General features: G+C 46.1%; 1 protein-coding gene across 1 annotated transcript in view; it reads left to right on the top strand.

Annotated features, from left to right (window-relative positions):
* Nucleotides 1-578: 578 nt before the first annotated feature.
* PPIL2 (peptidylprolyl isomerase like 2) overlaps nt 579-21,667 on the top strand; it is a 38,066-nt gene continuing 16,977 nt past the window's right edge. Inside the window, exons 1-6 of the mRNA XM_070399984.1 lie at nt 579-706; nt 2,935-2,984; nt 12,262-12,307; nt 14,584-14,646; nt 15,834-15,885; nt 18,467-18,518. Coding sequence (XP_070256085.1) covers nt 675-706; nt 2,935-2,984; nt 12,262-12,307; nt 14,584-14,646; nt 15,834-15,885; nt 18,467-18,518 — 295 coding nt within the window. The 5' untranslated portion in view covers nt 579-674. The remainder of the gene's footprint in view (nt 707-2,934; nt 2,985-12,261; nt 12,308-14,583; nt 14,647-15,833; nt 15,886-18,466; nt 18,519-21,667) is intronic.

The raw sequence follows: 21,667 nt of genomic DNA, 5'->3' as shown, positions 1-21,667 counted from the left end.
GAAGTCGCTTTGGAGACATCTGTCAGTGAGGGGAGCAAAAATGGAGCGGAGGCTGGTGGGACTTCAGGCTCCAGGCGGGCTACTTAAAAGACCTGAGGCCTGACTGGGTGGTTCAGTGGTTGAGTATCCACCTATGAACCAGGTGGTCACAGTTCCATTCCCTGCAGGGGCACATGCCTGGATTGCTGGCTCGATCCCCAGTGGGAGGCGTGTGAGAGGCGGCCAATTGGTGGTTAGCTCTCATGGTTGATGTTTCTGTCTCTCCTCCCTTTCTGAAATCAATAAAAATACATAAAAAATAAAAATAAAAAAAAGACCTGAGGACCCAGGTCAAACCAAGACGGGTTTGAGTGGGGAGGGCACTGAGTCGGGCTGGGAGGGAAGGCGGGGCGCTTGGCAGAAGACGGGCTTTCGAGTCAGAGGCAGCTCAGCTCTGACCGAATAAGAGCCCTATTGGGAAACTCGGCTCAGGGACCGGCGGCCACAGCAACTGGCGCGCTGGCCTCCAGGAACCACAATTCCCAGCATGCCCAGCGCCCACTTCCGGGCGGGACCCGGAAGTACTTAAGGATCTCGGCTGGAACGCTGCGGACGCGGCTGGCTGGGTCGTATGTTGACGATTTTCCGCGTTCTCTTGTCCTGCTGCCGCCGCCGCCGCCGCCACCGCCGCCACCATGGGGAAGCGACAGCACCAGAAAGACAAGATGTAAGTTGAGCCGCAGCCAGGCACTCCTGGCTCTGCCTGAGTCCCGCTCGGCCTCCGTCTCCGCCCGTTCTGCTCTCTGCCGTGTCTTCCGCTCCCGCTTTCAGAGTGGACCCCAGAAACCCCTCAGGTGTCGCTTCCTCCCGAAGCTTCCGTCCCTCAGGTGGAGCAATATCTCCCCCTCTCCCCCAGCCGCCCAAATCTCCCGCTTGGAGGCGTCTGCTCTTCTAGAATCTAGACCGTAAGTGCCCTCACCTGGGCGCGGCCTTCCCACCTAGGCGCTCCTCCGACACAGCTTTTGCCCTGTCCGCTCGCGGGCTCTGCACCGGAGCCAGCCCCTCCCAGGCGCTGGTCCCTGCGCAGCAGCTGACACACACGTGCAGAACCTTCCGGTGTCAAACACCCGCCTCACCCACAGTTCCCTCCAGCTGCCACCTGCTTCTAGCGTGAAGGCTTGTCCGCTGGTTCTTTTCTGCTGTCTCTAGAAACGACTTGGGTCAGGCTTTCCTGCCCAGCACTACTCTTTTTATTTTTTCTTCTTAATTTTTTATTGCTTAAGTTATTACATATGTGTCCTTATCCCCACGTTGCCCCCTATCCCCCTCCCCCCACTCATGTCCTCATCCCCCTGTTGTCTGTGTCCATTGGTTAGGCCTATATGCTTGCATACAGGTCCTTACCCCCACCCTCCCCCACCTTCCCTCTGAGGTTTGAAGGTCTGATCGGTGCTTCTCTGTCTCTGGATCTGTTTTTGTTCATCAGTTTATGTTTTTCATTATATTCCACAAATGAGTGAGATCATGTGATATTTATTTTTCTCTGACTGGCTTATTTCACTTAGCACAATGCTCTCCAGTTCCATCCATGCTGTTGCAAATGGTAAGAACTCCTTTTTTACTGCAGCGTAGTATTCCATTGTGTACATGTACCACAGTTTTCTAATCCACTTTTTAAATTTTTATTTATTTTTTTAATATATTTTTATTAATTTCAGAGAGGGAGAGAGAGGTAGAAACATCAGTGATGAGAGAGAATCATGGACCGGCTGCCTCCTGCACGTCCCCTACTGGGGATGGAGCCCCCAACCCCGGGCATGTGCCCTAGACTGGAATCGAATCCAGGACCCTTCAACCCGCAGGCCGACGCTGTATCCACTGAGCCAAACCAGCAAGGGCCCCAGCACTGCCCTTGTCAGGATCCCAGTGACGTCCATGTTGCTCAATCTGGTGGTCAGTTCTCAGTCCTCATTTGGTCGTGCTCCTCAGCAGCATGTGACACGACTGGCCACCTCTCTCCTTCTGAGCCCTTCTTGGGGGTCCTCCTCCCCTTCCCCCAGTGGGTGATGGGTCTGGTCTTGCAGTAGTCAGCTGCTTACTCACATCTTCACCTGAAAGTCTAATGGAAATCTCAAATGTAACATGCCTCAAGGGGAACCTTGTTTTTCAGAGCCCGAGCCTCTCCTCCCTCATTTTCCCGACGCAGTTGGCTCAGGTCAGAATCTGGGAGTTCGCCTTGGCACCTCTTTCCCTCAGCAGTTTTTTTCTCCAGCCCATTGGCAAGTCCTGCTGGCAATTTCAGGAACTGACTGCTCTCTCGCCCACCAGCTCCCACAAAGGGGAGTTTATGTCAACTCCTTGGACCTTGGTAGTTATCACCCAGTTGGGTTTCTGCTGCCTCTCTTGCTTGTCCCTCCATAGGAAGCAACCAGAGGGATGCTTTGAGGACGTACGTTAGATCGCGTCAGAGCTCAAACCCTTCAACAGCTTTCCATCCTGTCTACGGCAAACCCAGGGCCCTCACATGGCCCGCAGGCCCCTTGTGATCGGGCCGCTGTCACCTGCTGCCACGTGGCCCCACGCGCAGTCAGTGGCTTCACCCCTTTATGGGGACACAACAGCTTTTCCTGCTTCGTGGCTTTTATGGGTGATATGCCTGCTTGGTCCTCCTGCCTGGAAAGCTCTTCCCCCAGATCTTTATGTGGCTGGCTCCTTCTCACCATCCAACCTCTGTTAAGTTCAGTTCATTTTCTTCAGAGCAAAGCAGGACTGTTTGTATTTGTTCCTTGTTTGTGTATCCCCATGTCTGTTGTGATTATCAGTATGGGACTTTCGCATAGTAGGTGTTTAAGAAACATTTGCTGACTGAGTAAAATGATTCAGTCATCCATTACTTCCAGAGACTGTCCTCTTTACAAAGGGGGTGGAAGTAAGATTTCTCTTTCTCTCCTTCAGGTACATTACCTGTGCTGAATACACTAACTTCTATGGTGGCAAGAAACCAGGTAAGGCGTGAAATCCTTCTCTTCCCCTTGGTATGTGTGGGGGTGTAATTAAGGAATAATGTCTTCACAACAATGAGCCTGTAAAAAATAACAATGGCCCTGGCTGGTTTGGTTCAGTGGATAGAGAGTCGGCCTGCAGACAAAAGCGTCCCAGGTTGGATTCAGGTCAAGGGCACATGCCAGCTTGCAGGCTTGATTCCCAATAGGGGGTGTGCAGGAGGCAGCCGATCAGTGATTCTCATCGATGTTTCTATCTCTCTCTCCCTCTCCCTTCCTCTCTAAAATCAATAAAAATATATTTAAAAAATAATACTAACAATGAACAAGAACATGGAAACTATAGTAGACAAATGGGCTGAGGACACAGACAAGTCAGAAAAGAGGAAGGTAGATGAGAAAATGTCTAATCTTGGTGTGATTTTTAAATATGTTTTTATCGCCTGGCTGGTATAGCTCAGTGGATTGAGCATCATCCTATGGAACAAGAGGTCCTGGGTTGGATTCCCGATCAGGGCACATGCCCAGGTTTTGGGTTCAATCAGCCGATCAATGTATCTCTCTCATCAGATGTTTCTGTCTCTCTCCTTCTCTCTTCCTCTCTGAAATCAATAAAAATATATTTTATTAATTTATTTATTTTTAACTCTTTATTGTTGACAGTATTACATATGTCACCCTTTTTCCCCCATTGGCCCCCCTCCAGCCCACCCTTGCCCCAGGCCCTCTCACCCCACTATCTGCGTCCATGGGTTATGCGTATATACATAGGGCGATTTTAGTTGATTACCTTCCACCCATCCACCCTACCCCGCCTTCCCTCTCAGATTCCACACTCTGTTCCATGCTTCCATGTCTCTGGATCCACTCTGTTCATCAGTTTATTCTGTTAATTAGATTCCACATATGAGTGAGATCATGTGATTCTTGTCTTTCTCTGACTGACTTATTCACTTAGCTTGATGCTCTCCAGGTCCCTCCATGCTGTCTCAAAGGGTAAGAGATTCTTTCTTACTGCTGCATAGTATTCCATGGTGTAAATGTACCACAGCTTTTTTATCCACTCATCTCCTGATGAGCACTTGAGCTGTTTCCAGATTTTAGCTATTGTAAATTGTGCTGCTAAGAACATAGGGGTGCATACATTCTTTCTGATTGGTGTTTCGGGTTTCTTAGGATATATTCCTAGAAGTGGGATCACCAGATCAAATGGCAGTTCCATATTTAATTTTTCGAGAAAACGCCATGCTGTTTTCCATAATGGCTGCAGCATTCTGCATTCCCACCAGCAGTGTACTAGGGTTCCCTTTTCTCCACATCCTCACCAGCACTTGTCATTTGTGGATTTGTTGATGGCAGCCATTCTGACAGGTGTGAGATGATACCTCATCGTTTTAATTTGTATCTCTCTGATGATCAGTGACTTTGAGCATTTTTTCATATGTCTCTTGGCCATCTGTATGTCCTTTTTGAGAAGTGTCTATTAGGTCCTTTGCCCATTTTTTAATTGGATTGTTTGTCTTCCTTTTGTTAAGTTGCATGAGTTCATTATATATTTTGGATATTAATCCTTTACCAGATGTATCATTGCCAAATATGTTCTCTCATACAGTGGACTCCCTTTTCATTTTGGTGATATTTTTATTATTATTATTATTTTAAAATCTATTTTATTGATTTTTTTACAGAGAGGAAGGGAGAGAGAGAGCTAGAAACATCGATGAGAGAGAAATGTCGATCAGCTGCCTCCTGCACACCCCTTACTGGGGATGTGCCCGCAACCAAGGTACATGCCCTTGACCGGAATTGAACCTGGGACCCTTCAGTCCGCAGGCTGACGCTCTATGCACTGAGCCAAACTGGCTAGGGCTGATGGTTTTTTTTTTTCTGCTGTGCAGAAGCTTTATTTTGATGTAGTCCCATTTGTTTATTTTCTTCTTAGTTTCCTTTGCCTTAGGACAGTGGTTGGCAAACCGCAGCTTGCGAGCCACATGCAGCTCTTTGGCCCCTTGAGTGTGGTTCTTCCACAAAATACCACGTGCGGGTGCACACATACAGTGCGATTGAAACTTTGTGGCCCATGCGCAGAAGTCGGTTTTCGGAAAGGAGATAGACGAAACAAGTATACAAGACGAGTGTAGGCTGAGACCAAGATGGCGGCGTAGGTAAACACCGGAGACCGCTGCCGCAAACAACCATTTCAAAAATACAACTAAAAGACTGAACGGACATCACCCAGAACCACAGGAAGGCTGGCTGAAGAGAGACTCTACAACTAGAAGGAAAGAGAACAGCAAATCGAGGCTCAGAGGCGGCGCAGTGTGGAAAATACAAAGGTACCGAGGTGCGCGCGCAAAGCGGGCTGGTGGCTGAGGGCGCGGTTGTCGTTTTCTGTCGGGAGTGAGTCTCAGACTCTGGGCTCCAGATCCGGGCGAGTCTCTAGGGACCCAGACTCAAACGGGAGAAGCGGGATTATCCGGCATCAGTTGGAACCTGAGGGCAGCTTTCTCTCCGAAGTTTGCAGCGGCTGCCGGGGTTCTGAGAAGCAGAGCCTCTGGGAACGGGACTGAGCGTGGCCATAACTGCTCCCTCCGCCCGCCCTGTCGATCCCGCCCCGCCCAAACCCTGCGCACAGCCATTTGCCGATCGCCTCAGGCAAAGGCTGGATTAGCGCCTCCCCAGAAGGCAGACGTTTTCTATACAGCTGATTCCTATAGCCAGTCGGCCTGGTGGTCAAACCCCTCTAGTGTTAACTACAACAATTAAGGCTTGGCTAGAACAAGACTGCGCACAGAGACCACAAGGGGGTGCACCAAGAAAGCATAAAAGATGCGGAGACAAAAAAACATGACAGAAATGGAGGATATGGAGCTAAGAATCGCAATTTTGAGGGCTTGCCATAAATTTGTGCAGAACCTCACGAAAACTAATGAGACCCTCGATGCTACGATAAAGAAATTAGAAAGTAAGCATACACGGACTGAAATAAAGAATATTATACCCAATAGCAGACCAGAGGAGCACAATAATCAAACAAAAGATTCGACAAAAAACACCCAATTGGAAAAGCAAAATGAAAAAAGAATCCGAAAGTGTGAAGATAGTGTAAGGAGCCTCTGGGACAGCTTTAAGCGGTCTAATATCAGAATTATTGGAGTGCCAGAAGATGAGAGACAGCAAGATATTGAAAACCTATTTCAAGAAATAATGGCAGAAAACTTCCCCCATCTGGAGAAAGAAATGGACTTACAGGTCCAAGAAGCGCAGAGAACCCCAAACAAAAGGAATCCAAAGAGGACCACACCAAGACACATCATCATTAAAATGCCAAGAGCAAAAGACAAAGAGAAAATCTTAAAAGCAGCAAGAGAAAGAGGCTCAATTACCTACAAGGGAATACCCATACGACTGTCAGCTGATTTCTCAACAGAAACTTTGCAGGCCAGAAGGGAATGGCAAGAAATATTCAAAGTGCTGAATACCAAGAACCTACAACCAAGATTACTTTATCCAGCAAAGCTATCATTCAGAATTGAAGGTCAGATAAAGAGCTTCACAGATAAGGAAAAGCTAAAGGAGTTCATCACCGCCAAACCAGTATTATATGAAATGCTGAAAGGTATCCTTTAAGAAGAGGAAGAAGAAGAAAAAGGTAAAGATACAAATTATGAACAACAAACATGCATCTATCAACAAATGAATCTAAGAATCAAGTGAATAAATAACCTGATGTACAGAATGAACTGGTGATTATAATAGAATCAGGGACATAGAAAGGGAATAGACTGACTATTCTTGGGGGGAAAAGGGGTGTGGGAGATGCGGGAAGTGACTGGACAAAAATCATGCACCTATGGATGAACACAGTGGGTGGGGAGTGAGGGTGGAGGGTGGGGTGGGAGCTGGAAGGAGGGGAGTTATGGGGGGAAAAAAGAGGAACAAATGTAATAATCTGAACAATAAAGATTTAATTAAAAAAAAAAAAAAAAAAAAAAAAAAAAAAAGACGAGTGTAGATGGGAGAGTTGGAAGGGGTTGACCTTAGCGAACGTACCTCAATCAGATTGAGGACGTTTTTAGCAAAGGCCAGCTTAGGAGTACCCTAATTAAGTTAATAACAATGTACCTACCTATATAGTTTAAAAAATTTGGTTCTCAAAAGAAATTTCAATCGTCATACTGCTGATATTTGGCTCTGTTGACTAATGAGTTTGCCGACCACTGCCCTAGGAGATGTATCTGTAAACATATTGCTATGAGAAATATCTGAGATTTTACTGCCTATGGTTTCCTTCTAGGATTTTTATGGTTTCCCGACTTACATTTCGGTCTTTTATCCATTTTGAGTTTATTTTTGTGTACGGTGTAAATTGGTGGTCTAGTTTCATTTTTTTGCATGTATCCTTCCAATTTTCCCAGCATCATTTATTAAAGAGACTGTCTTGACTCCATTGTATACTCTTGCCTCCTTTGTCAAATATTATTTGAGCGTAATGGCTTGAGTCGGTTTCTGAGGTCTCTGTTCTGTTCCATTGATCTATATGCCTGTTCTTGTGCCAGTACCAGGCTGTTTTGATTATGGTGGCTTTGTAGTTAAACTTGAAATCTGGTATTATGATTCCTCCAACTTTGTTCTTTCTCAAGATTGCTGCAGTAGTCGAAACCGGTTTGGCTCAGTGGACAGAGCGTCGGCCTGCGGACTGAAAGGTCCCAGGTTTGATTCCAGTCAAGGGCATGTACCTGGGTTGCGGGCACATCCCCAGTAGGAGATGTGCAGGAGGCAGCTGATCGATGTTTCTCTCTCATCGATGTGTCTAACTCTCTATCTCTCTCCCTTCTTCTCTGTAAAAAATCAATAAAATATATTAAAAAAAAAAAGATTGCTGCAGTTATTCGGGGTCTTTTTTGGTTTCATATAAATTTTTGGAGTATTTGTTCTAGATCTGTGAAATATGCTGTTGGTAATTTAATAGGGATTACATTTAATCTGTAGATTTCCTTGGGTAGTATGGACATTTTAATGATGTTGATTTCTGCCAATCCATGAACATGGAATATTCTTCCACTTGTTTATATCCTCTTCTATCTCTTTTTTTCAACATCCTGTAGTTTTCCGAGTACAAGTCTTTCTCCTCCTTGGTTAAGTTTATTCCTAAGTATCTTAATTTTTTTTTGTTGCAATGGTAAATGGGATTGTTTTAGTTTTTCTTTCTGAGAATTCATTATTGGTGTTTTTAAAAAAAGCCATTGAGCCGAAACTGGTTTGGCTCAGTGGATAGAGCGTCGGCCTGTGGACGGAAAGGTCCCAGGTTCGATTCCGGTCAAGGGCATGTACCTGGGTTGCGGGCACATCCCCAGTAGGAGATGTGCAGGAGGCAGCTGATCGATGTTTCTAACTTTCTATCCCTGTCCCTTCCTCTCTGTAAAAAATCAATAAAATATATTTAAAAAAAAAAAGCCATTGATTTTTGGGTTTGATTTTGTATCCTGCTACATTGCCAAATTGGTTCATTAAATCTAGTAGTTTTTTGGTGGAGTCTTTACGGTTTTCTATGTACAATATCATGTCATCTGTGTATAATGAGAGTTTTACTTCCTCCTTTCTAATTTGGATAAAAAATATATATTTTAAATATTTTCATTGATTTCAGAGAGGAAGGGAGAGAGAGAAACATCAGCGATGACAGAATCATGGATCGGTTGCCACCTGCATGCCCCACACTGGGGATCAAACCTGCAACCTGGGCATGTGCCCTGACCCGGAATCGAACCATGACCTCCTGGTTCATAGGTCGACGTTCAACCACTGAGCCACGCTGGCCGGGCGGATAAAATATTTTTAAAAAAAATATATTTCTTTATTGATTTCAGATAGGAAGGAAGAGGGAGAGAGATAGAAACATCAATGATGAGAGAGAATCATTGATTGGCTGCCTCCTGCATGCCCCCCACTGGGGATGGAGCCCACAACCCAGGTATGTGCCCTTGGCTGGAATCGAACCTGGGACCCTTCAGTCCGCAGGCCGACGCTCTATCCACTGAGCCAAACCAGCTAGGGCAATATTTTTTAAAAAATATTTATCGATTTTTAGAGAGAGAGGAAGGGAGAGGGATAGAGAGATAGAAACATCATTGATTGGTTGTCTCCCGCACGCCCCCTACTGGGAATTGAACCAGCAACGTTTTGGTTGTTAGGTTGACACTAAATCACACTGGCTGGGCAATCTTGGTGTGTTTTTATTAATGTAGGTTAAAATAACATTTTTTCTCTATCAAGATAATAAGGTCAGGCATATCTCATTTTATTGCTCTTCACTTTATTGCACTTTGCAGACATTATTTTTGAGCAAGTCTGGGGGTGAGTTTTCCAACAGCATTTGTTCACTTTGTATCTCTGTCACATTTTGGTAATTCTTGCAATATTTCAGACTTTCTTTATTATATTTGTTATGGTGACTTGGGCTTTTGTTTGTTTGCTTTCTCTCCCCACCCGCCCTAGATTGTTTTGATACATTAGCCCATCTTTCCTTTGAGAAAAATCGTTGTCTTGGTTTCTATAATTGAAAATAACAATAATATCTTCTGTTGGGTCAGTAATATCTTCTGAAGGCTAAGTGTACTAAGGTCTCTGAAACTTTAATGTGAGTATGAATCCTCTGTCGATCTTGTTAAAATGATGCAGACTATAATTCAGAAGTTCTGGGACTGCATGTCCAACCAGCTTTCAGGTGATGGCAGTGCTACTACTTGACACACCATACTTACATTGGAAAAAAAATGCCATCTAGAACTTTAATAGGCAGAGATCAAAAGTCAGTGTCTGGCTTCAAAGCTTCAAAGGACAGGCTGATTCTGTTTTTAGGGACTAATGCAGCTGTTGACTTGAAATTGAAGCTAATGCTCATTTACCATTCTGAAAGTCCAAGGGTCCTTAAGAATTATTCCACATCTACTCTGCTTGTGCTCTGTGAATGGAATGACAAAGCCTGGATGACAGCACATCTGCTTACAACATGGTTTACTAAATGTTTAAAGTCTACTGTTGAGTCCTGCTCAGAAAATAAGGTTCCTTTCAAAATATCACTACTTATTGATAATGCACCTGGTTACCCAAGAGGTCTGATGGAGATGTACAATGCAATTAATGTTGTTTTAATGCTTGCAAACAGAACATTCATTCGGATTAAAAACTTTCGATAGAACCAAAGCACATGGGATACATCAGGAAAGAACTTAAGAAAAAAAAGTACACACCACATACCTCAGAGATACTGCGAGTTCGATTCCAGACCACCACAATAAAGCGAATATTGTAATAAAGGGATTCAAAGTTTTTGGTTTCCCAGTGCTTATAAGAGTTATGTTTATACTACACTATAGTCAAGTGTATAATAGCAAAATGTACTGTAGATATATACCTTAATTAAAACATGCTTTATTGCTAAAATTGTTAACCATCATCTGAGCCTTCAGTGTGTCATAATCTTTTACTGGGTGGAGGGTCTTGCCTTGATGTTGATGGCTGTTGACTGATCGGGGTGGTGGTAGCTGAAGGTTGGGGTGGCAGTAACAATTTCTTAAAATAAAACAACAGTGAAGTGTGCCGCATCGACTGACTCCTCCTTTCATGACGATTTCTCTGTAACTTGCAATGCTATTTGACAGCATTTACCCACAGAACTTCTCTCAAAATTGAAATTAATCCTCGTAAACCCTGCCACCATTTTATCAACTAAAGGTATGTTAATATTCTAAGTCCTGTGTTGTCACTTCAAAAACCACTTTCTTAAGGTTAAAAAGACAATGTACTTGTAAACACAGACACAGAATAAGCAGAAAAGAATCATTAGTTCTTATCATTGTTGAGTCACCTTCTCTCAGTTCAGGGAAGGTCTGGAGGGAGAGGTGATGGGGGACCATGGATCAAAGGAGTAAGTTTGACTTGCAAGTCATTATTTAAGAAATTCATTTCATAAGGTTATAGTTGCAGTAAATAGTGATTCCTCTGATGGAGTTGGGCAAAGTAAACTGAAAACCTTCTGGGAAGAGTTCACCATTCCAGATGCCATTACGCACCTTCATGATTCATGGGAAGAAGTCAAAATATCAACATTAACAGGCGTTTGGAAGAAGTTGATTCCAGCTCTCCTGGGTGACTTTGAGAGCTTCAGGACTTGAGTGGAGGAAGTAACTGCACATGTGGCAGAGATAGCAAGAGAACTAGAACTAGAGGTGGAGCCTGAAAATGTGACTGAGTTGCTGCAATCTCATAATAATACTTTATGGATGAGGAATTGCTTCTAACGGATGCGTAAAGAAAGTGGTTTTTGAAGTGACAACACAGGACTTAGAATATTAACATACCTTTAGTTGATAAAATGGTGGCAGGGTTTACGAGGATTAATTTCAATTTTGAGAGAAGTTCTGTGGGTAAATGCTGTCAAATAGCATTGCAAGTTACAGAGAAATCGTCATGAAAGGAGGAGTCAGTCGATGCGGCACACTTCACTGTTGTTTTATTTTAAGAAATTGTTACTGCCACCCCAACCTTCAGCTACCACCACCCCGATCAGTCAACAGCCATCAACATCAAGGCAAGACCCTCCACCCAGTAAAAGATTATGACACACTGAAGGCTCAGATGATGGTTAATAATTTTAGCAATAAAGCATGTTTTAATTAAGGTATATATCTACAGTACATTTTGCTATTATACACTTGACTATAGTGTAGTATAAACATAACTCTTATAAGCACTGGGAAACCAAAAACTTTGAATCCCTTTATTACAATATTCGCTTTATTGTGGTGGTCTGGAATCGAACTCGCAGTATCTCTGAGGTATGTGGTGTGTACTTTTTTTCTTAAGTTCTTTCCTGATGTATCCCACGTGCTTTGGTTCTATCGAAAGTTTTTAATCCGAAGCAATTGCTTCACTAGGTAATTTACATGAGCTTTTTCTTTTCTCTTTTTAAAAAAATATATTTTTATTGATTTCAGAGAGGAAGGGAGGAGAGATAGAAACATCAGTGATGAGAAAGAATCATTGATCGGCTGCCTCCTGTACACCCCCAACTGGGATTGAGCCCGCAACCCGGGCATGTGCCCTGACTGGGACTTGAACCATGACCTCCTGATTCATAGGTCGACACCCAACCACTGAGCCACGCAGGCTGGGCTACATGAACTTTTTCTTAAAATGTAATTGAATTGTTGATAGGGATACATAGGTGAAATTTTTACAGAATAAATTTTCTGTCTCTTATTTTTGTTTTAAACAGATATCCCACAAACAAATTTTCGTCGTTTACCTTTTGACCACTGCAGGTAAGAGTTTTGAGAATTTAATCTTTCCCTTGTAATAGTTCTCTGATACTCAGTAATTTGACAGTGAATCTGATCCTTGGAGATGCAGCTGTGGGTTTTGTCTGTGTCCCCCCCACCTCTCCCTCCAGACCTTCCCCGAACTGGGAGAAGGTGACTCAACAATAAGAACTAATGATTCGTTTCTGCTTATTCTGTGTCTGTTTACAAGTACATTGTCTTTTTAACCTCAGTCTTACCTTCCAAGGTAGGCAGGCTCTGTTGTTAAGCCCGTTTTACAGTTGGGACAATCAGTGCTTAGAAGAGTGAAGTCCCTTGCCCATTGGCAGTGGTGCCACTGAGGCGTGAACCCAGTGGTCTCCTGTGGGCCTGTGCTTTTCACACTTTACCTTTGTCCAGAGTCCAAGTGGTAACAGCTGCAATAGTCGTGATCCTGTGAGCCCCCTTCCCCTTCCCTGGGGAGTGCAGGTCACTGGTGGGAGTGGGGAGGGGTCCAGCTTTAGAGCCACTCAAATGCTTCTTCCCACCGCAGTTGGTATGTGTACTAGTATGAACAGAAGCTGGGTGTGCTGAAAAAATGGGACTAGGATTGTTGAACCCCAGCACATTGGGGGCTGTGGGGTGGGCAGGTCTGGTGGTCCCCTTGGGCCTACATTTCCTAAATTTGAGCCATGGTCGTCTCTGCTCTGTACACATGCATGTCTGCACAGCATTCCTCCTCATCCCCCGAGTTCTGATTCCATAGGACAGAGTGATCCTTGAGAGCTGATAAAGCTCTCCTGGTGATCCCAGTGCCCAGTTGAGGCAGGTCAGCCAGACACCACAGGGTGCCAGGAAGGTCCGGAGATGCAGCCGCTGGGTGTGCCCAGGGCCCCCCGGGAGACTCCCATGCATTGGTGAGTGAGGTCTTTTCCCGCTCACAGCACTTACTCAGGAGGGTGGACAAATGAGACCCAGATGCCTTTGGCTGCACTTCTCTCCCAACCCACCAGATTTTGTCATCAGCCCCATGAGAATGTCCTATTCAGATTGGGTATGAATTGGTTTTATGGAAATGCTTTCATCCTTGGTTCCCAGTTCCTGCAAGGGGTCTCTGATCTGTGTCTCGCTCATTTTTTAACTACATTGGGTTCTGGGTAAAAAATGTGCTTTGAGAATGTGCCTTTAGGTTGTGTCTGGGAGAAGATGTGTGTACATTTCTTGCTGCTTGGAGCATGATTCTGTGTCAGGTCCTGCTGTGGTCAGCCCCCAGCAGCACTAGCAGCACCATAGCTCAAATTTAGAAAACTCAGGCCCAAGGGCACCGACCAGCGGACCTGCCCACCCCACAGCCCCCTATATGCTGGGGTTCAACAATCCTAGTCCCACAAGGTTAGAGTAGACTTTCGAGCCAGAGAGAAAGGGGTGAGATTACCCCATGAGGGCTTCTGGGGCAATATCCAGGGAGGTAGCCTAGCCCCAAGCTGCCAGGCTATCTAGGTCCTGGGGACTGACCTGTGCTGACCAAACTTACAGGTGACTGATGTCTAAACAAGCCAGGGCTTTTGATGGCTAGTGACAGAAATCCCACACAGGAAAAAGGGTATTGGCCCAAGGAAGTCCACCCTTCATCTGTGGGCTCTGCTTTCCTTAAGGAGACCCTTCAGGAGGTGGCAAATGCCCTGTGGTAGTCTGGGCCTCTGAAGGCCCCTCTACCCCACATCCACATATCAGAACTTACCCTGGGCTCCTGGGGCCTCAGGTCTTGCCTGAGCATGAACGCCCCTAGGAGAACTGTCTGCACAGTCGGTGGTCAGGATCAGGCAGGGCACCCCCAGATCATGAGAGCCCACCAGAGCCTCTTGGGATGGGAGAGGCAGTTCTCAGTAGAAAAGTGTGGCCTGCCTATGCCTGTTACGTGAGGTTTTGGAGAGCGAATTCCAGTCCTGCCTCTCCCAGGCCACCTCCAGTGAGCTCCTTTGGGCTTGAACATGATCACATGTGTATTACATATCACAGCACAGGGTGTGGAGAGGACTAGGCTGCAGTTGTCCCTAAACCCTCTCCTCAACTCCTGAAATCCTTGCTTTGTACTCACTGGTTTTGCTGGGAGCTTCTGAAGGGCAGAGATGTGGGGGTCCCCTCTGTGCTGGCACCTATCGTAGGCTGTGCAGAGGAGCACCTGAGTTGTTGGAGGAATGACCGAAGGAGGGAGAGGCAAAGGGAGAAGTCACAGGAGCCATGTGGGAGTGGCCCGGCCAGTCCATTGCATGACCAGGAGTGACCATGTCCTTTCTCAGTCTCTCTCTGCAGCCCTTCAGCTACCCGGTCTGCACCCCTGAAGGCGTCGTCTTTGACTTGCTGTGAGTTCTCCCTTGACTTTTGAGCTAACAAACGGGGTGAGGTTGTTGTTATCTGCTCAGGTAGGGGATGTGGGGCCGGCTGGAGGGTTAATGGTTCCAGGCAGTGCAAGCCAGGCCATGCTGAGGTCCTGGGGCTTCGGGGGTCCTGGGCAGGTCTCTTGGGGACCCAGGAGGGACTGCCAGGGCCTCGGAGATGAAGCAGCAATGCTGCTGTGACCCCTGGCAGGTGCTGCTGTCTTCCTGGAGTGGCATTGACACCCCTCCCTCCCCCCAAGTGAGGTCCCAGTGTTATAGTTGCCACTCATGTACTTGTTTTGGAATGTTAATGAACTAAACTTTTTCACTTTATGAAAGTCATAATTAGCGTGCATACTTTTCAGTGCTGTGTTTTGAAGCATTATGCTCAGTCTTATGTTCCAACATAAGCCAGCTTATATACTTTTCTCACATTTCAGACTTATTTTAGAAAAATTGTAAAACATTTCAAAGGAAAAATTTACCATAATCACACTATCTGGGGTAACCACTGTCAGTATTTATACTCATCTTATTTAAAAAATATATATATTTTATTGATTTTTTATAGAGGAAGGGAGAGGGATAGAGAGTTAGAAACATCGATGAGAGAGAAACATCCATCAGCTGCCTCCTGCACACCCCCCACTGGGGATGTGCCTGCAACCAAGGCACATGCCCCTGACTGGAATCGAACCCGGGACCCTTCAGTCCACAGGCCGACGCTCTAACCACTGAGCAAAACTAGTCAGGGCTATACTCATCTTTTTCTGTGCCTTTATTGTGGTAACATGGTTGAGATAATACCATGAAGGTAGTTCTAGATCCATTCTTTACTCAGTCATTTTCCCCCATGTCATTAAGAATTCTCTGGAAATTATAATTTTGATGATGGTCCAGTATCTCATTTTATGGACGTATCAACATTTGTGTAATTCTTTGTTTGCTAGTTTGTGTTGTTTATATAAAACTGCAGTAAAAACCCTGAATATACTCTGAACCACGTTTCCAGAAATAGCCCCTGCTTCCTTTGATGAGGCAAGGCGCCCCTCTCCTTGGCTTCTGCCCCAGAAGTGAACGGAGCAAAGGCCCTTCGCAGCTGTCCCAGAGGCAGCCTCCTGGCTGTGCTGTACCTGCCATCACACTGATGCTCTCTGTTCTCTTCCCTTCAGGAACATCCTTCCTTGGCTTAAGAAGTATGGGACCAACCCCAGCAACGGCGAGGTAAGGGTCGTGCAGGAGTTTAAGTGATGCCAGTGAACGCTGTCCTATCGCCTGTCCTTTGATTCTGTGGTTTTCATATACACGCAGGCGCAGTAGAGGACGATTGGTGGGGCACAGTGAGGGACTGTGCTTCTCTCTGTACACACATTCCTTTCCAGAAATGTTTCCTACACGCACACACGTGTGTACAGGTGTACATCTTCCCTTGGGCCTTGGGTGCTCTCTCAGGCGTGAATTCCTCTGTACCTTGCTTTCGCATCCCGCAGTGTGTTGGGGATCCGAGTGTTTCAGAGCATAAAGCCCTGCCTTGTTCTGTGGTGGCTGTGTGTGCCCTCGTGGGGGGTACTGCAGGGATCTGAAGTTACCTGCTGTTGCAAACAGTGGTCAGGGCCACCCTGGTGCATGCTTCTTTGGGCATACACATGACTGTCGTCCTGGGACTGCTGGGTCATGGGGTGGAAGCATATTCTGTTTTGGTAGCTACTGGCAAATTTCTTTCCAGAATTGTATCTTTTTATTTTTTGTGTTTTAATTGATTTTTAAAATATATATATATATTTTTAAAATATATTTTATTGATTTCAGAGAGGAAGGGAGAGGGAGAGAGAGATAGAAACATCAATGATGAGAGAGAATCATTGATTGGCTGCCTCCTGCACGCCCCCCACTGGGGATCAAGCCTGCAACCCAGGCATATGCCCTGACCGGGAATCGAACTGGTGACCTCTTGGTTCCTAGGTCGATGCTCTACCGCTAAGCTACACCCGGCTGGGCTAAAATATATTTTTATTAATTTCAGAGAGGAAGTGAGAGGGGAGAGAGAGATAGAAACATCATTGATGAGAGAGAATCATTGATTGGCTGCCTCCTGCATGCCCTCTACTGGAAATTGAGCCTGTAACCCTCGCATGTGCCCTTGACCAGAATCGAACCTGGGACCCTTCAGTGCGCAGGGTGACACTCTATCCACTGAGCCAGACCAGCTAGGGCTGTATTTATTGATTTTTATAGAGCGAGGAAGGGGGAGCGATAGACAGGTAGAAATATCAGTGAGAGAGGAACATCATCGAATGGCTGCCTCCAGCACGTCCCCTACTGGGGGATGGAGCCCACAACCCAGGCATGTGCCCTGACCAGGAATTGAACCAGCAACTTCTTGATTCCTGGGTTGGCACTCAACCACTGAGCCATGCTGGCCAAGTGAGAAGGGCTAATCTGGTGGGAGCAGCCTTGCAGCAAGCACCCCATCATCTGTCCTGGAGTCTAATGCTCACCTGCACAGGTGTGTGGGAGTAGTTGAATAGAAGAGGAAGGCATGAAGCCAGGTGTGTGGCTGGTGGACTGGCCACTGTGGGAGAGGGAGGACACCGGGTTGGAGCTTGGCTCAGAGGCCCAGTCCTGGAACAGCCACCCAGCGTCTCCTTCGGGCCCTGGGTAGCAGGGCGGGGCCCACCCCACCTGGGTGGCAGTGGCTACAGGGACGTGAGCCCTGAGTCAGGTGCTCCCAAGGGGCAGCTTTACCTGTCTGTTCCAGGGTCTCTCCACAGCTCCCTTCAGTGCCCCAGCTGAGGCCCACCCCCAGGGCTGCTGCTTTCCTCTGGCTGCCTGGACTTTGTTTTATTGTGAAGTTTCCTGTAGAAGGGGCAAACTGTAGACACACAGAAATGCTAAAAAATGGAGCATCCCGCCGGTCCTGGGTGGTTCAGTTGGTTGGAGGGCCGTCCCATACACCAGGAAGGTTTGGGGTTTGGTCCCTGATCAGGGCATTGTGGGAGGCAACTGGTGGATGTTTCTCTCTCTCTGTAGAATCAATAGACATATCCTGGGTGAGGATTAAACAAAAATAGAGGATCCCATCACAACTGCTCTTAGCATTTGGGTATATTTATTCCTTTTCCCCTACTTTTAAAAATATTTTATCTTTCTTAAATAGTTACACAACAGGAGAATAAGGTGAACACCACCCAGCTGAAAAAAACACCAACATTTGTTTTTTTAATCCTCACCCAAGGATATTTTTTTCTCCATTGATTATTAGAGAGACTGGCAGGGAAGAAGAGAGGAAGGGGGAGACAGGAAGAAACATCGATGTGAGAGAGACACATAGATTGGTTGCCTCCTGCCCACGCCCCAATCAGGGCCGGGGGTCAAACCTGCAACCCAGGTACGTACTCTTGACTGGGAATGAACCCATGACCCTTTGGTGCAGGGGCCAACGCTCTAACCACTGAGAACACTGGCCAAGACAAAATAATTCAATTTCAGAAATAATCTGTGCTTGCCATGAAACTGTCTAAACATCACAGAATATAAACAAACCTGCCCCTCAGGCCCGGTCTCCAGGCTGGATGTCAACCCCTTTGCTGGGGGCCGGTTTGCTGGCTCAGAGGCTGGGCTTCCACTGTGCAGCCCCCTTATGTAGGTTAATCCCTGTGTCCTGGGGCCCCTAGGTCAGCACCTGTGCCTTTTCCTTGTCTGAAGGCTTGGATGGTCAGACTCTTCCAGTCTGTCTGTGTCCTCTAGCCTCAGCAGTTCTTCATATCAGCCACTTATTATTAATCATGAATTCTGCTTCTTCCAGAAACTGGACGGGCGGTCCCTGATTAAACTGAACTTTGCAAAGAACAGTGAAGGTAAGAGATCTCTTACAGCCAACTCAGGGACTGGCCTGCAGAACCCGGCCGCTGCCTCACACCAAGGTCTCTGCACAACCAGTCATTCCCTTCTGATCAGGCTGGACACTTGCTTTTAATTTCTCAAAGAGGCAACATAATTTTTTCCTTTTTATCATTTTTTTTTTTTTATCCTCACCTGAGGATATTTTTCTGTTGATTTTTAGAGAGTGAGGAGGGCAGGGGGAGGTGGGAGGGGGGAAAGAGAGAGAGGGAGAGAGCAACATAGATGTGAGAGAGACACATAGATTGGTTGTCTCCTGCACATACCCCAACTGGGGCCAGAGATTGAACCTGCAACCAAGGTACATGCCCTTGACTGGGAATCAAACCCTCAACCCTTTGGTGCACAGGCCGATGCTCTAACCACTGAGAAAAACCAGCCAGGGCTAACATAATTTTTTCTTTTTCTTTTCTTTTTTAAAAAAAATATTTTTATTGATTTCAGAAAGGAAGAGGGAGCGAGAGAGAGATAAAAACATCAATAATGCGCCGAAACCGGTTTGGCTCAGTGGATAGAGCGTCGGCCTGCGCACTGAAGGGTCCCAGGTTCGATTCCAGGCATGTACCTGGGTTGCGGGCACACCCCCAGTGGGAGATGTGCAGGAGGCAGCTGATAGATGTTTCTCTGTCATCGATGTTTCTAACTCTCTATCTCCCTTCCTCTCTGTAAAAAATCAATAAAATATATTTAAAAAAAAAACACATCAATAGTGAGAGAGCTGCCCTGACCGGTTTGGCTCAGTGGATAGAGCGTCGGCCTGCGGACTGAAGGGTCCCAGGTTTGATTCCGGTCAAGGGCATGTACCTTGGTTGCGGGCACATCCCCAGTAGGGGGTGTGCAGGAGGCAGCTGATGGATGTTTCTCTCTCATCGATATTTCTGACTCTCTATCCCTCTCCCTTCCTCTCTGTAAAAAAATTAATAAAATATATTAAAAAAAAAGAAAGGGAAAGACATTAAAAAAAAAAAAATAATGAGAGAGCATCATTGATTGGCTGCCTTCTTCACACTCCACAATGGGGATTGAGCCCACAACCTGGGCATGTGCCCTGACTGGGAATCGAAGCTCAACCACTGAGCTTCGCCCGCTGGGCTAACACAATTTTTTCTGAAAGGTCCAGGTAGTTTTTTGTTTTTGTTTTTTTTTTAAAATATATTTTTAGCCGAAACCGGTTTGGCTCAGTGGATAGAGCGTCGGCCTGCGGACTGAGAGGTCCCAGGTTCGATTCCGGTCAAGGGCATGTACCTGGGTTGCGGGCACATCCCCAGTGGGAGATGTGCAGGAAGCAGCTGATCAATGTTTCTCTCTCATCGATGTTTCTAACTCTCTATCTCTCTCCCTTCCTCTCTGTAAAAAATCAATAAAATATATATTTAAAGAAAAAAAAAATATATATATATTTTTATTTATTTTTTTACAGAGAGGAAGGGAGGCGGATAGAGAGTTAGAAACATCGATCAGCTGCCTCTTGCATACCCCGGACTGGGGATGTGCCCGCAACCAAGGTACATGCCCTTGACTGGAATCGAACCCGGGACCCTTTAGTCCATAGGCCGACACTCTATCCACTGAGCCAAACCGGTCAGGGCCCAGGTAGTTTTTAAAGCTGAGGGTGGAGGAGTGAAACCTTGGGTTTTGGGTATTTCTTCCCACGAAGGCAGTTGGGCCATGGGGGCCTCTGGAGGCCTTTGTGGGCACAGATGGGCCCCGTGTCTCTGGTCTGCTCATGGCTGGAGGCAGAAGCTGTGCAGGCTGAGAGGCCCAGGGCAGGCAGCTGGGCAGGGGTGTGTGGGTCTGACAGATTTGTTGGGTGGCTCTTAGGCTGAGCTCCTCACCACTGGTCATAAAGCCCCAGACCCTCCTGCTTTATATCGCTACACTCCCTCTCACTGGCCAGATGCCCTCGCTGAGGCAACCCCTGAGGGCACTGATCTTGCTCTGGGTTCTTGGTTGGCCTGGCATGGTTCTCTTGGCCCGTGCAGATGCCATGGTCAAGGCTGGTGTCCATGCTCACTGGGTGTGTACATTCTAGGGCAGTGATGGCGAACCTATGACACTCAAACTCATTTTTTTGGTTGATTTTTCTTTGTTAAATGGCATTTAAATATATAAAATAAATATCAAAAATATAAGTCTTTGTTTTACTATGGTTGCAAATATCAAAAAATTTCTATATGTCTCACGGCACCAGAGTTAAGTTAGGGTTTTTCAAAATGCTGACACGCCGAGCTCAGAAGGTTCGCCATCACTGTTCTAGGGAGATATTGAAGTAGCTGAGGCTGAGGCCCGTCTGACACTCTGTCTGACCCAGAGCCTGGCCCATAGTAGATGCTGGTTCATAGTGATGAGTGAACAGGCTTTGGGAAAACAAAAGCTTAGCGATTCAGGGACAGTCCCTGGGGTTAGGGAGCTTTGCCTTGAGTGTTGTGGGCCTCCCTGCTCAGAGATCAGCTGATCTGGGGAGGTCTACAGTGTATCTCATTCAGCAACTATTTACTCAGTGCCTGCTTAGGTGATACTTATTTATTTAAAAATTATATGTATATGTATATTCTTTTTTTTATTTTTTTATTTTTTTTAAAATATATTTTATTGATTTTCTACAGAGAGGAAGGGAGAGAGATAGAGAGTTAGAAACATCGATGAGAGAGAAACATCGATCAGCTGTCTCCTGCACACCCCCCACTGGGGATGTGCCCACAACCCAGGTACATGCTCCTGACCAGAATCGAACCTGGGACCCTTCAGTCCGCAGGCCGACGCTCTATCCACTGAGCCAAACCGGTTTCGGCTATATGTATATTCTTAATCACCCGAGGATATTTCTCCATTGATATTTATTATTATTTTAAAATATATTTTTTTGCTGTAACCGGTTTGGCTCAGTGGATAGAGCGTCGGCCTGTGGACTGAAAGGTACCAGGTTCGATTCCGGTCAAGGGCATGTACCTTAGTTGCGGGCACATCCCCAGTAGGGGGTGTGCAGGAGGCAGCTGATCGATGTTTCTGACTTTCTATCCTTCTCCCTTCCTCTCTGTAAAAAATCAATAAAATATATTTAAAAAATATATATATATATTTTTATTGATTTCAGAGAGGAAGGGAG

Source organism: Myotis yumanensis, unplaced genomic scaffold (assembly GCF_028538775.1).
Source record: "Myotis yumanensis isolate MYYU_CA2020_CCGP unplaced genomic scaffold, mMyoYum1.0.hap1 SCAF_19, whole genome shotgun sequence".
In the NCBI taxonomy this organism is placed as follows: domain Eukaryota; kingdom Metazoa; phylum Chordata; class Mammalia; order Chiroptera; family Vespertilionidae; genus Myotis; species Myotis yumanensis.
This window is presented reverse-complemented; position numbering and strand designations above follow the sequence as displayed.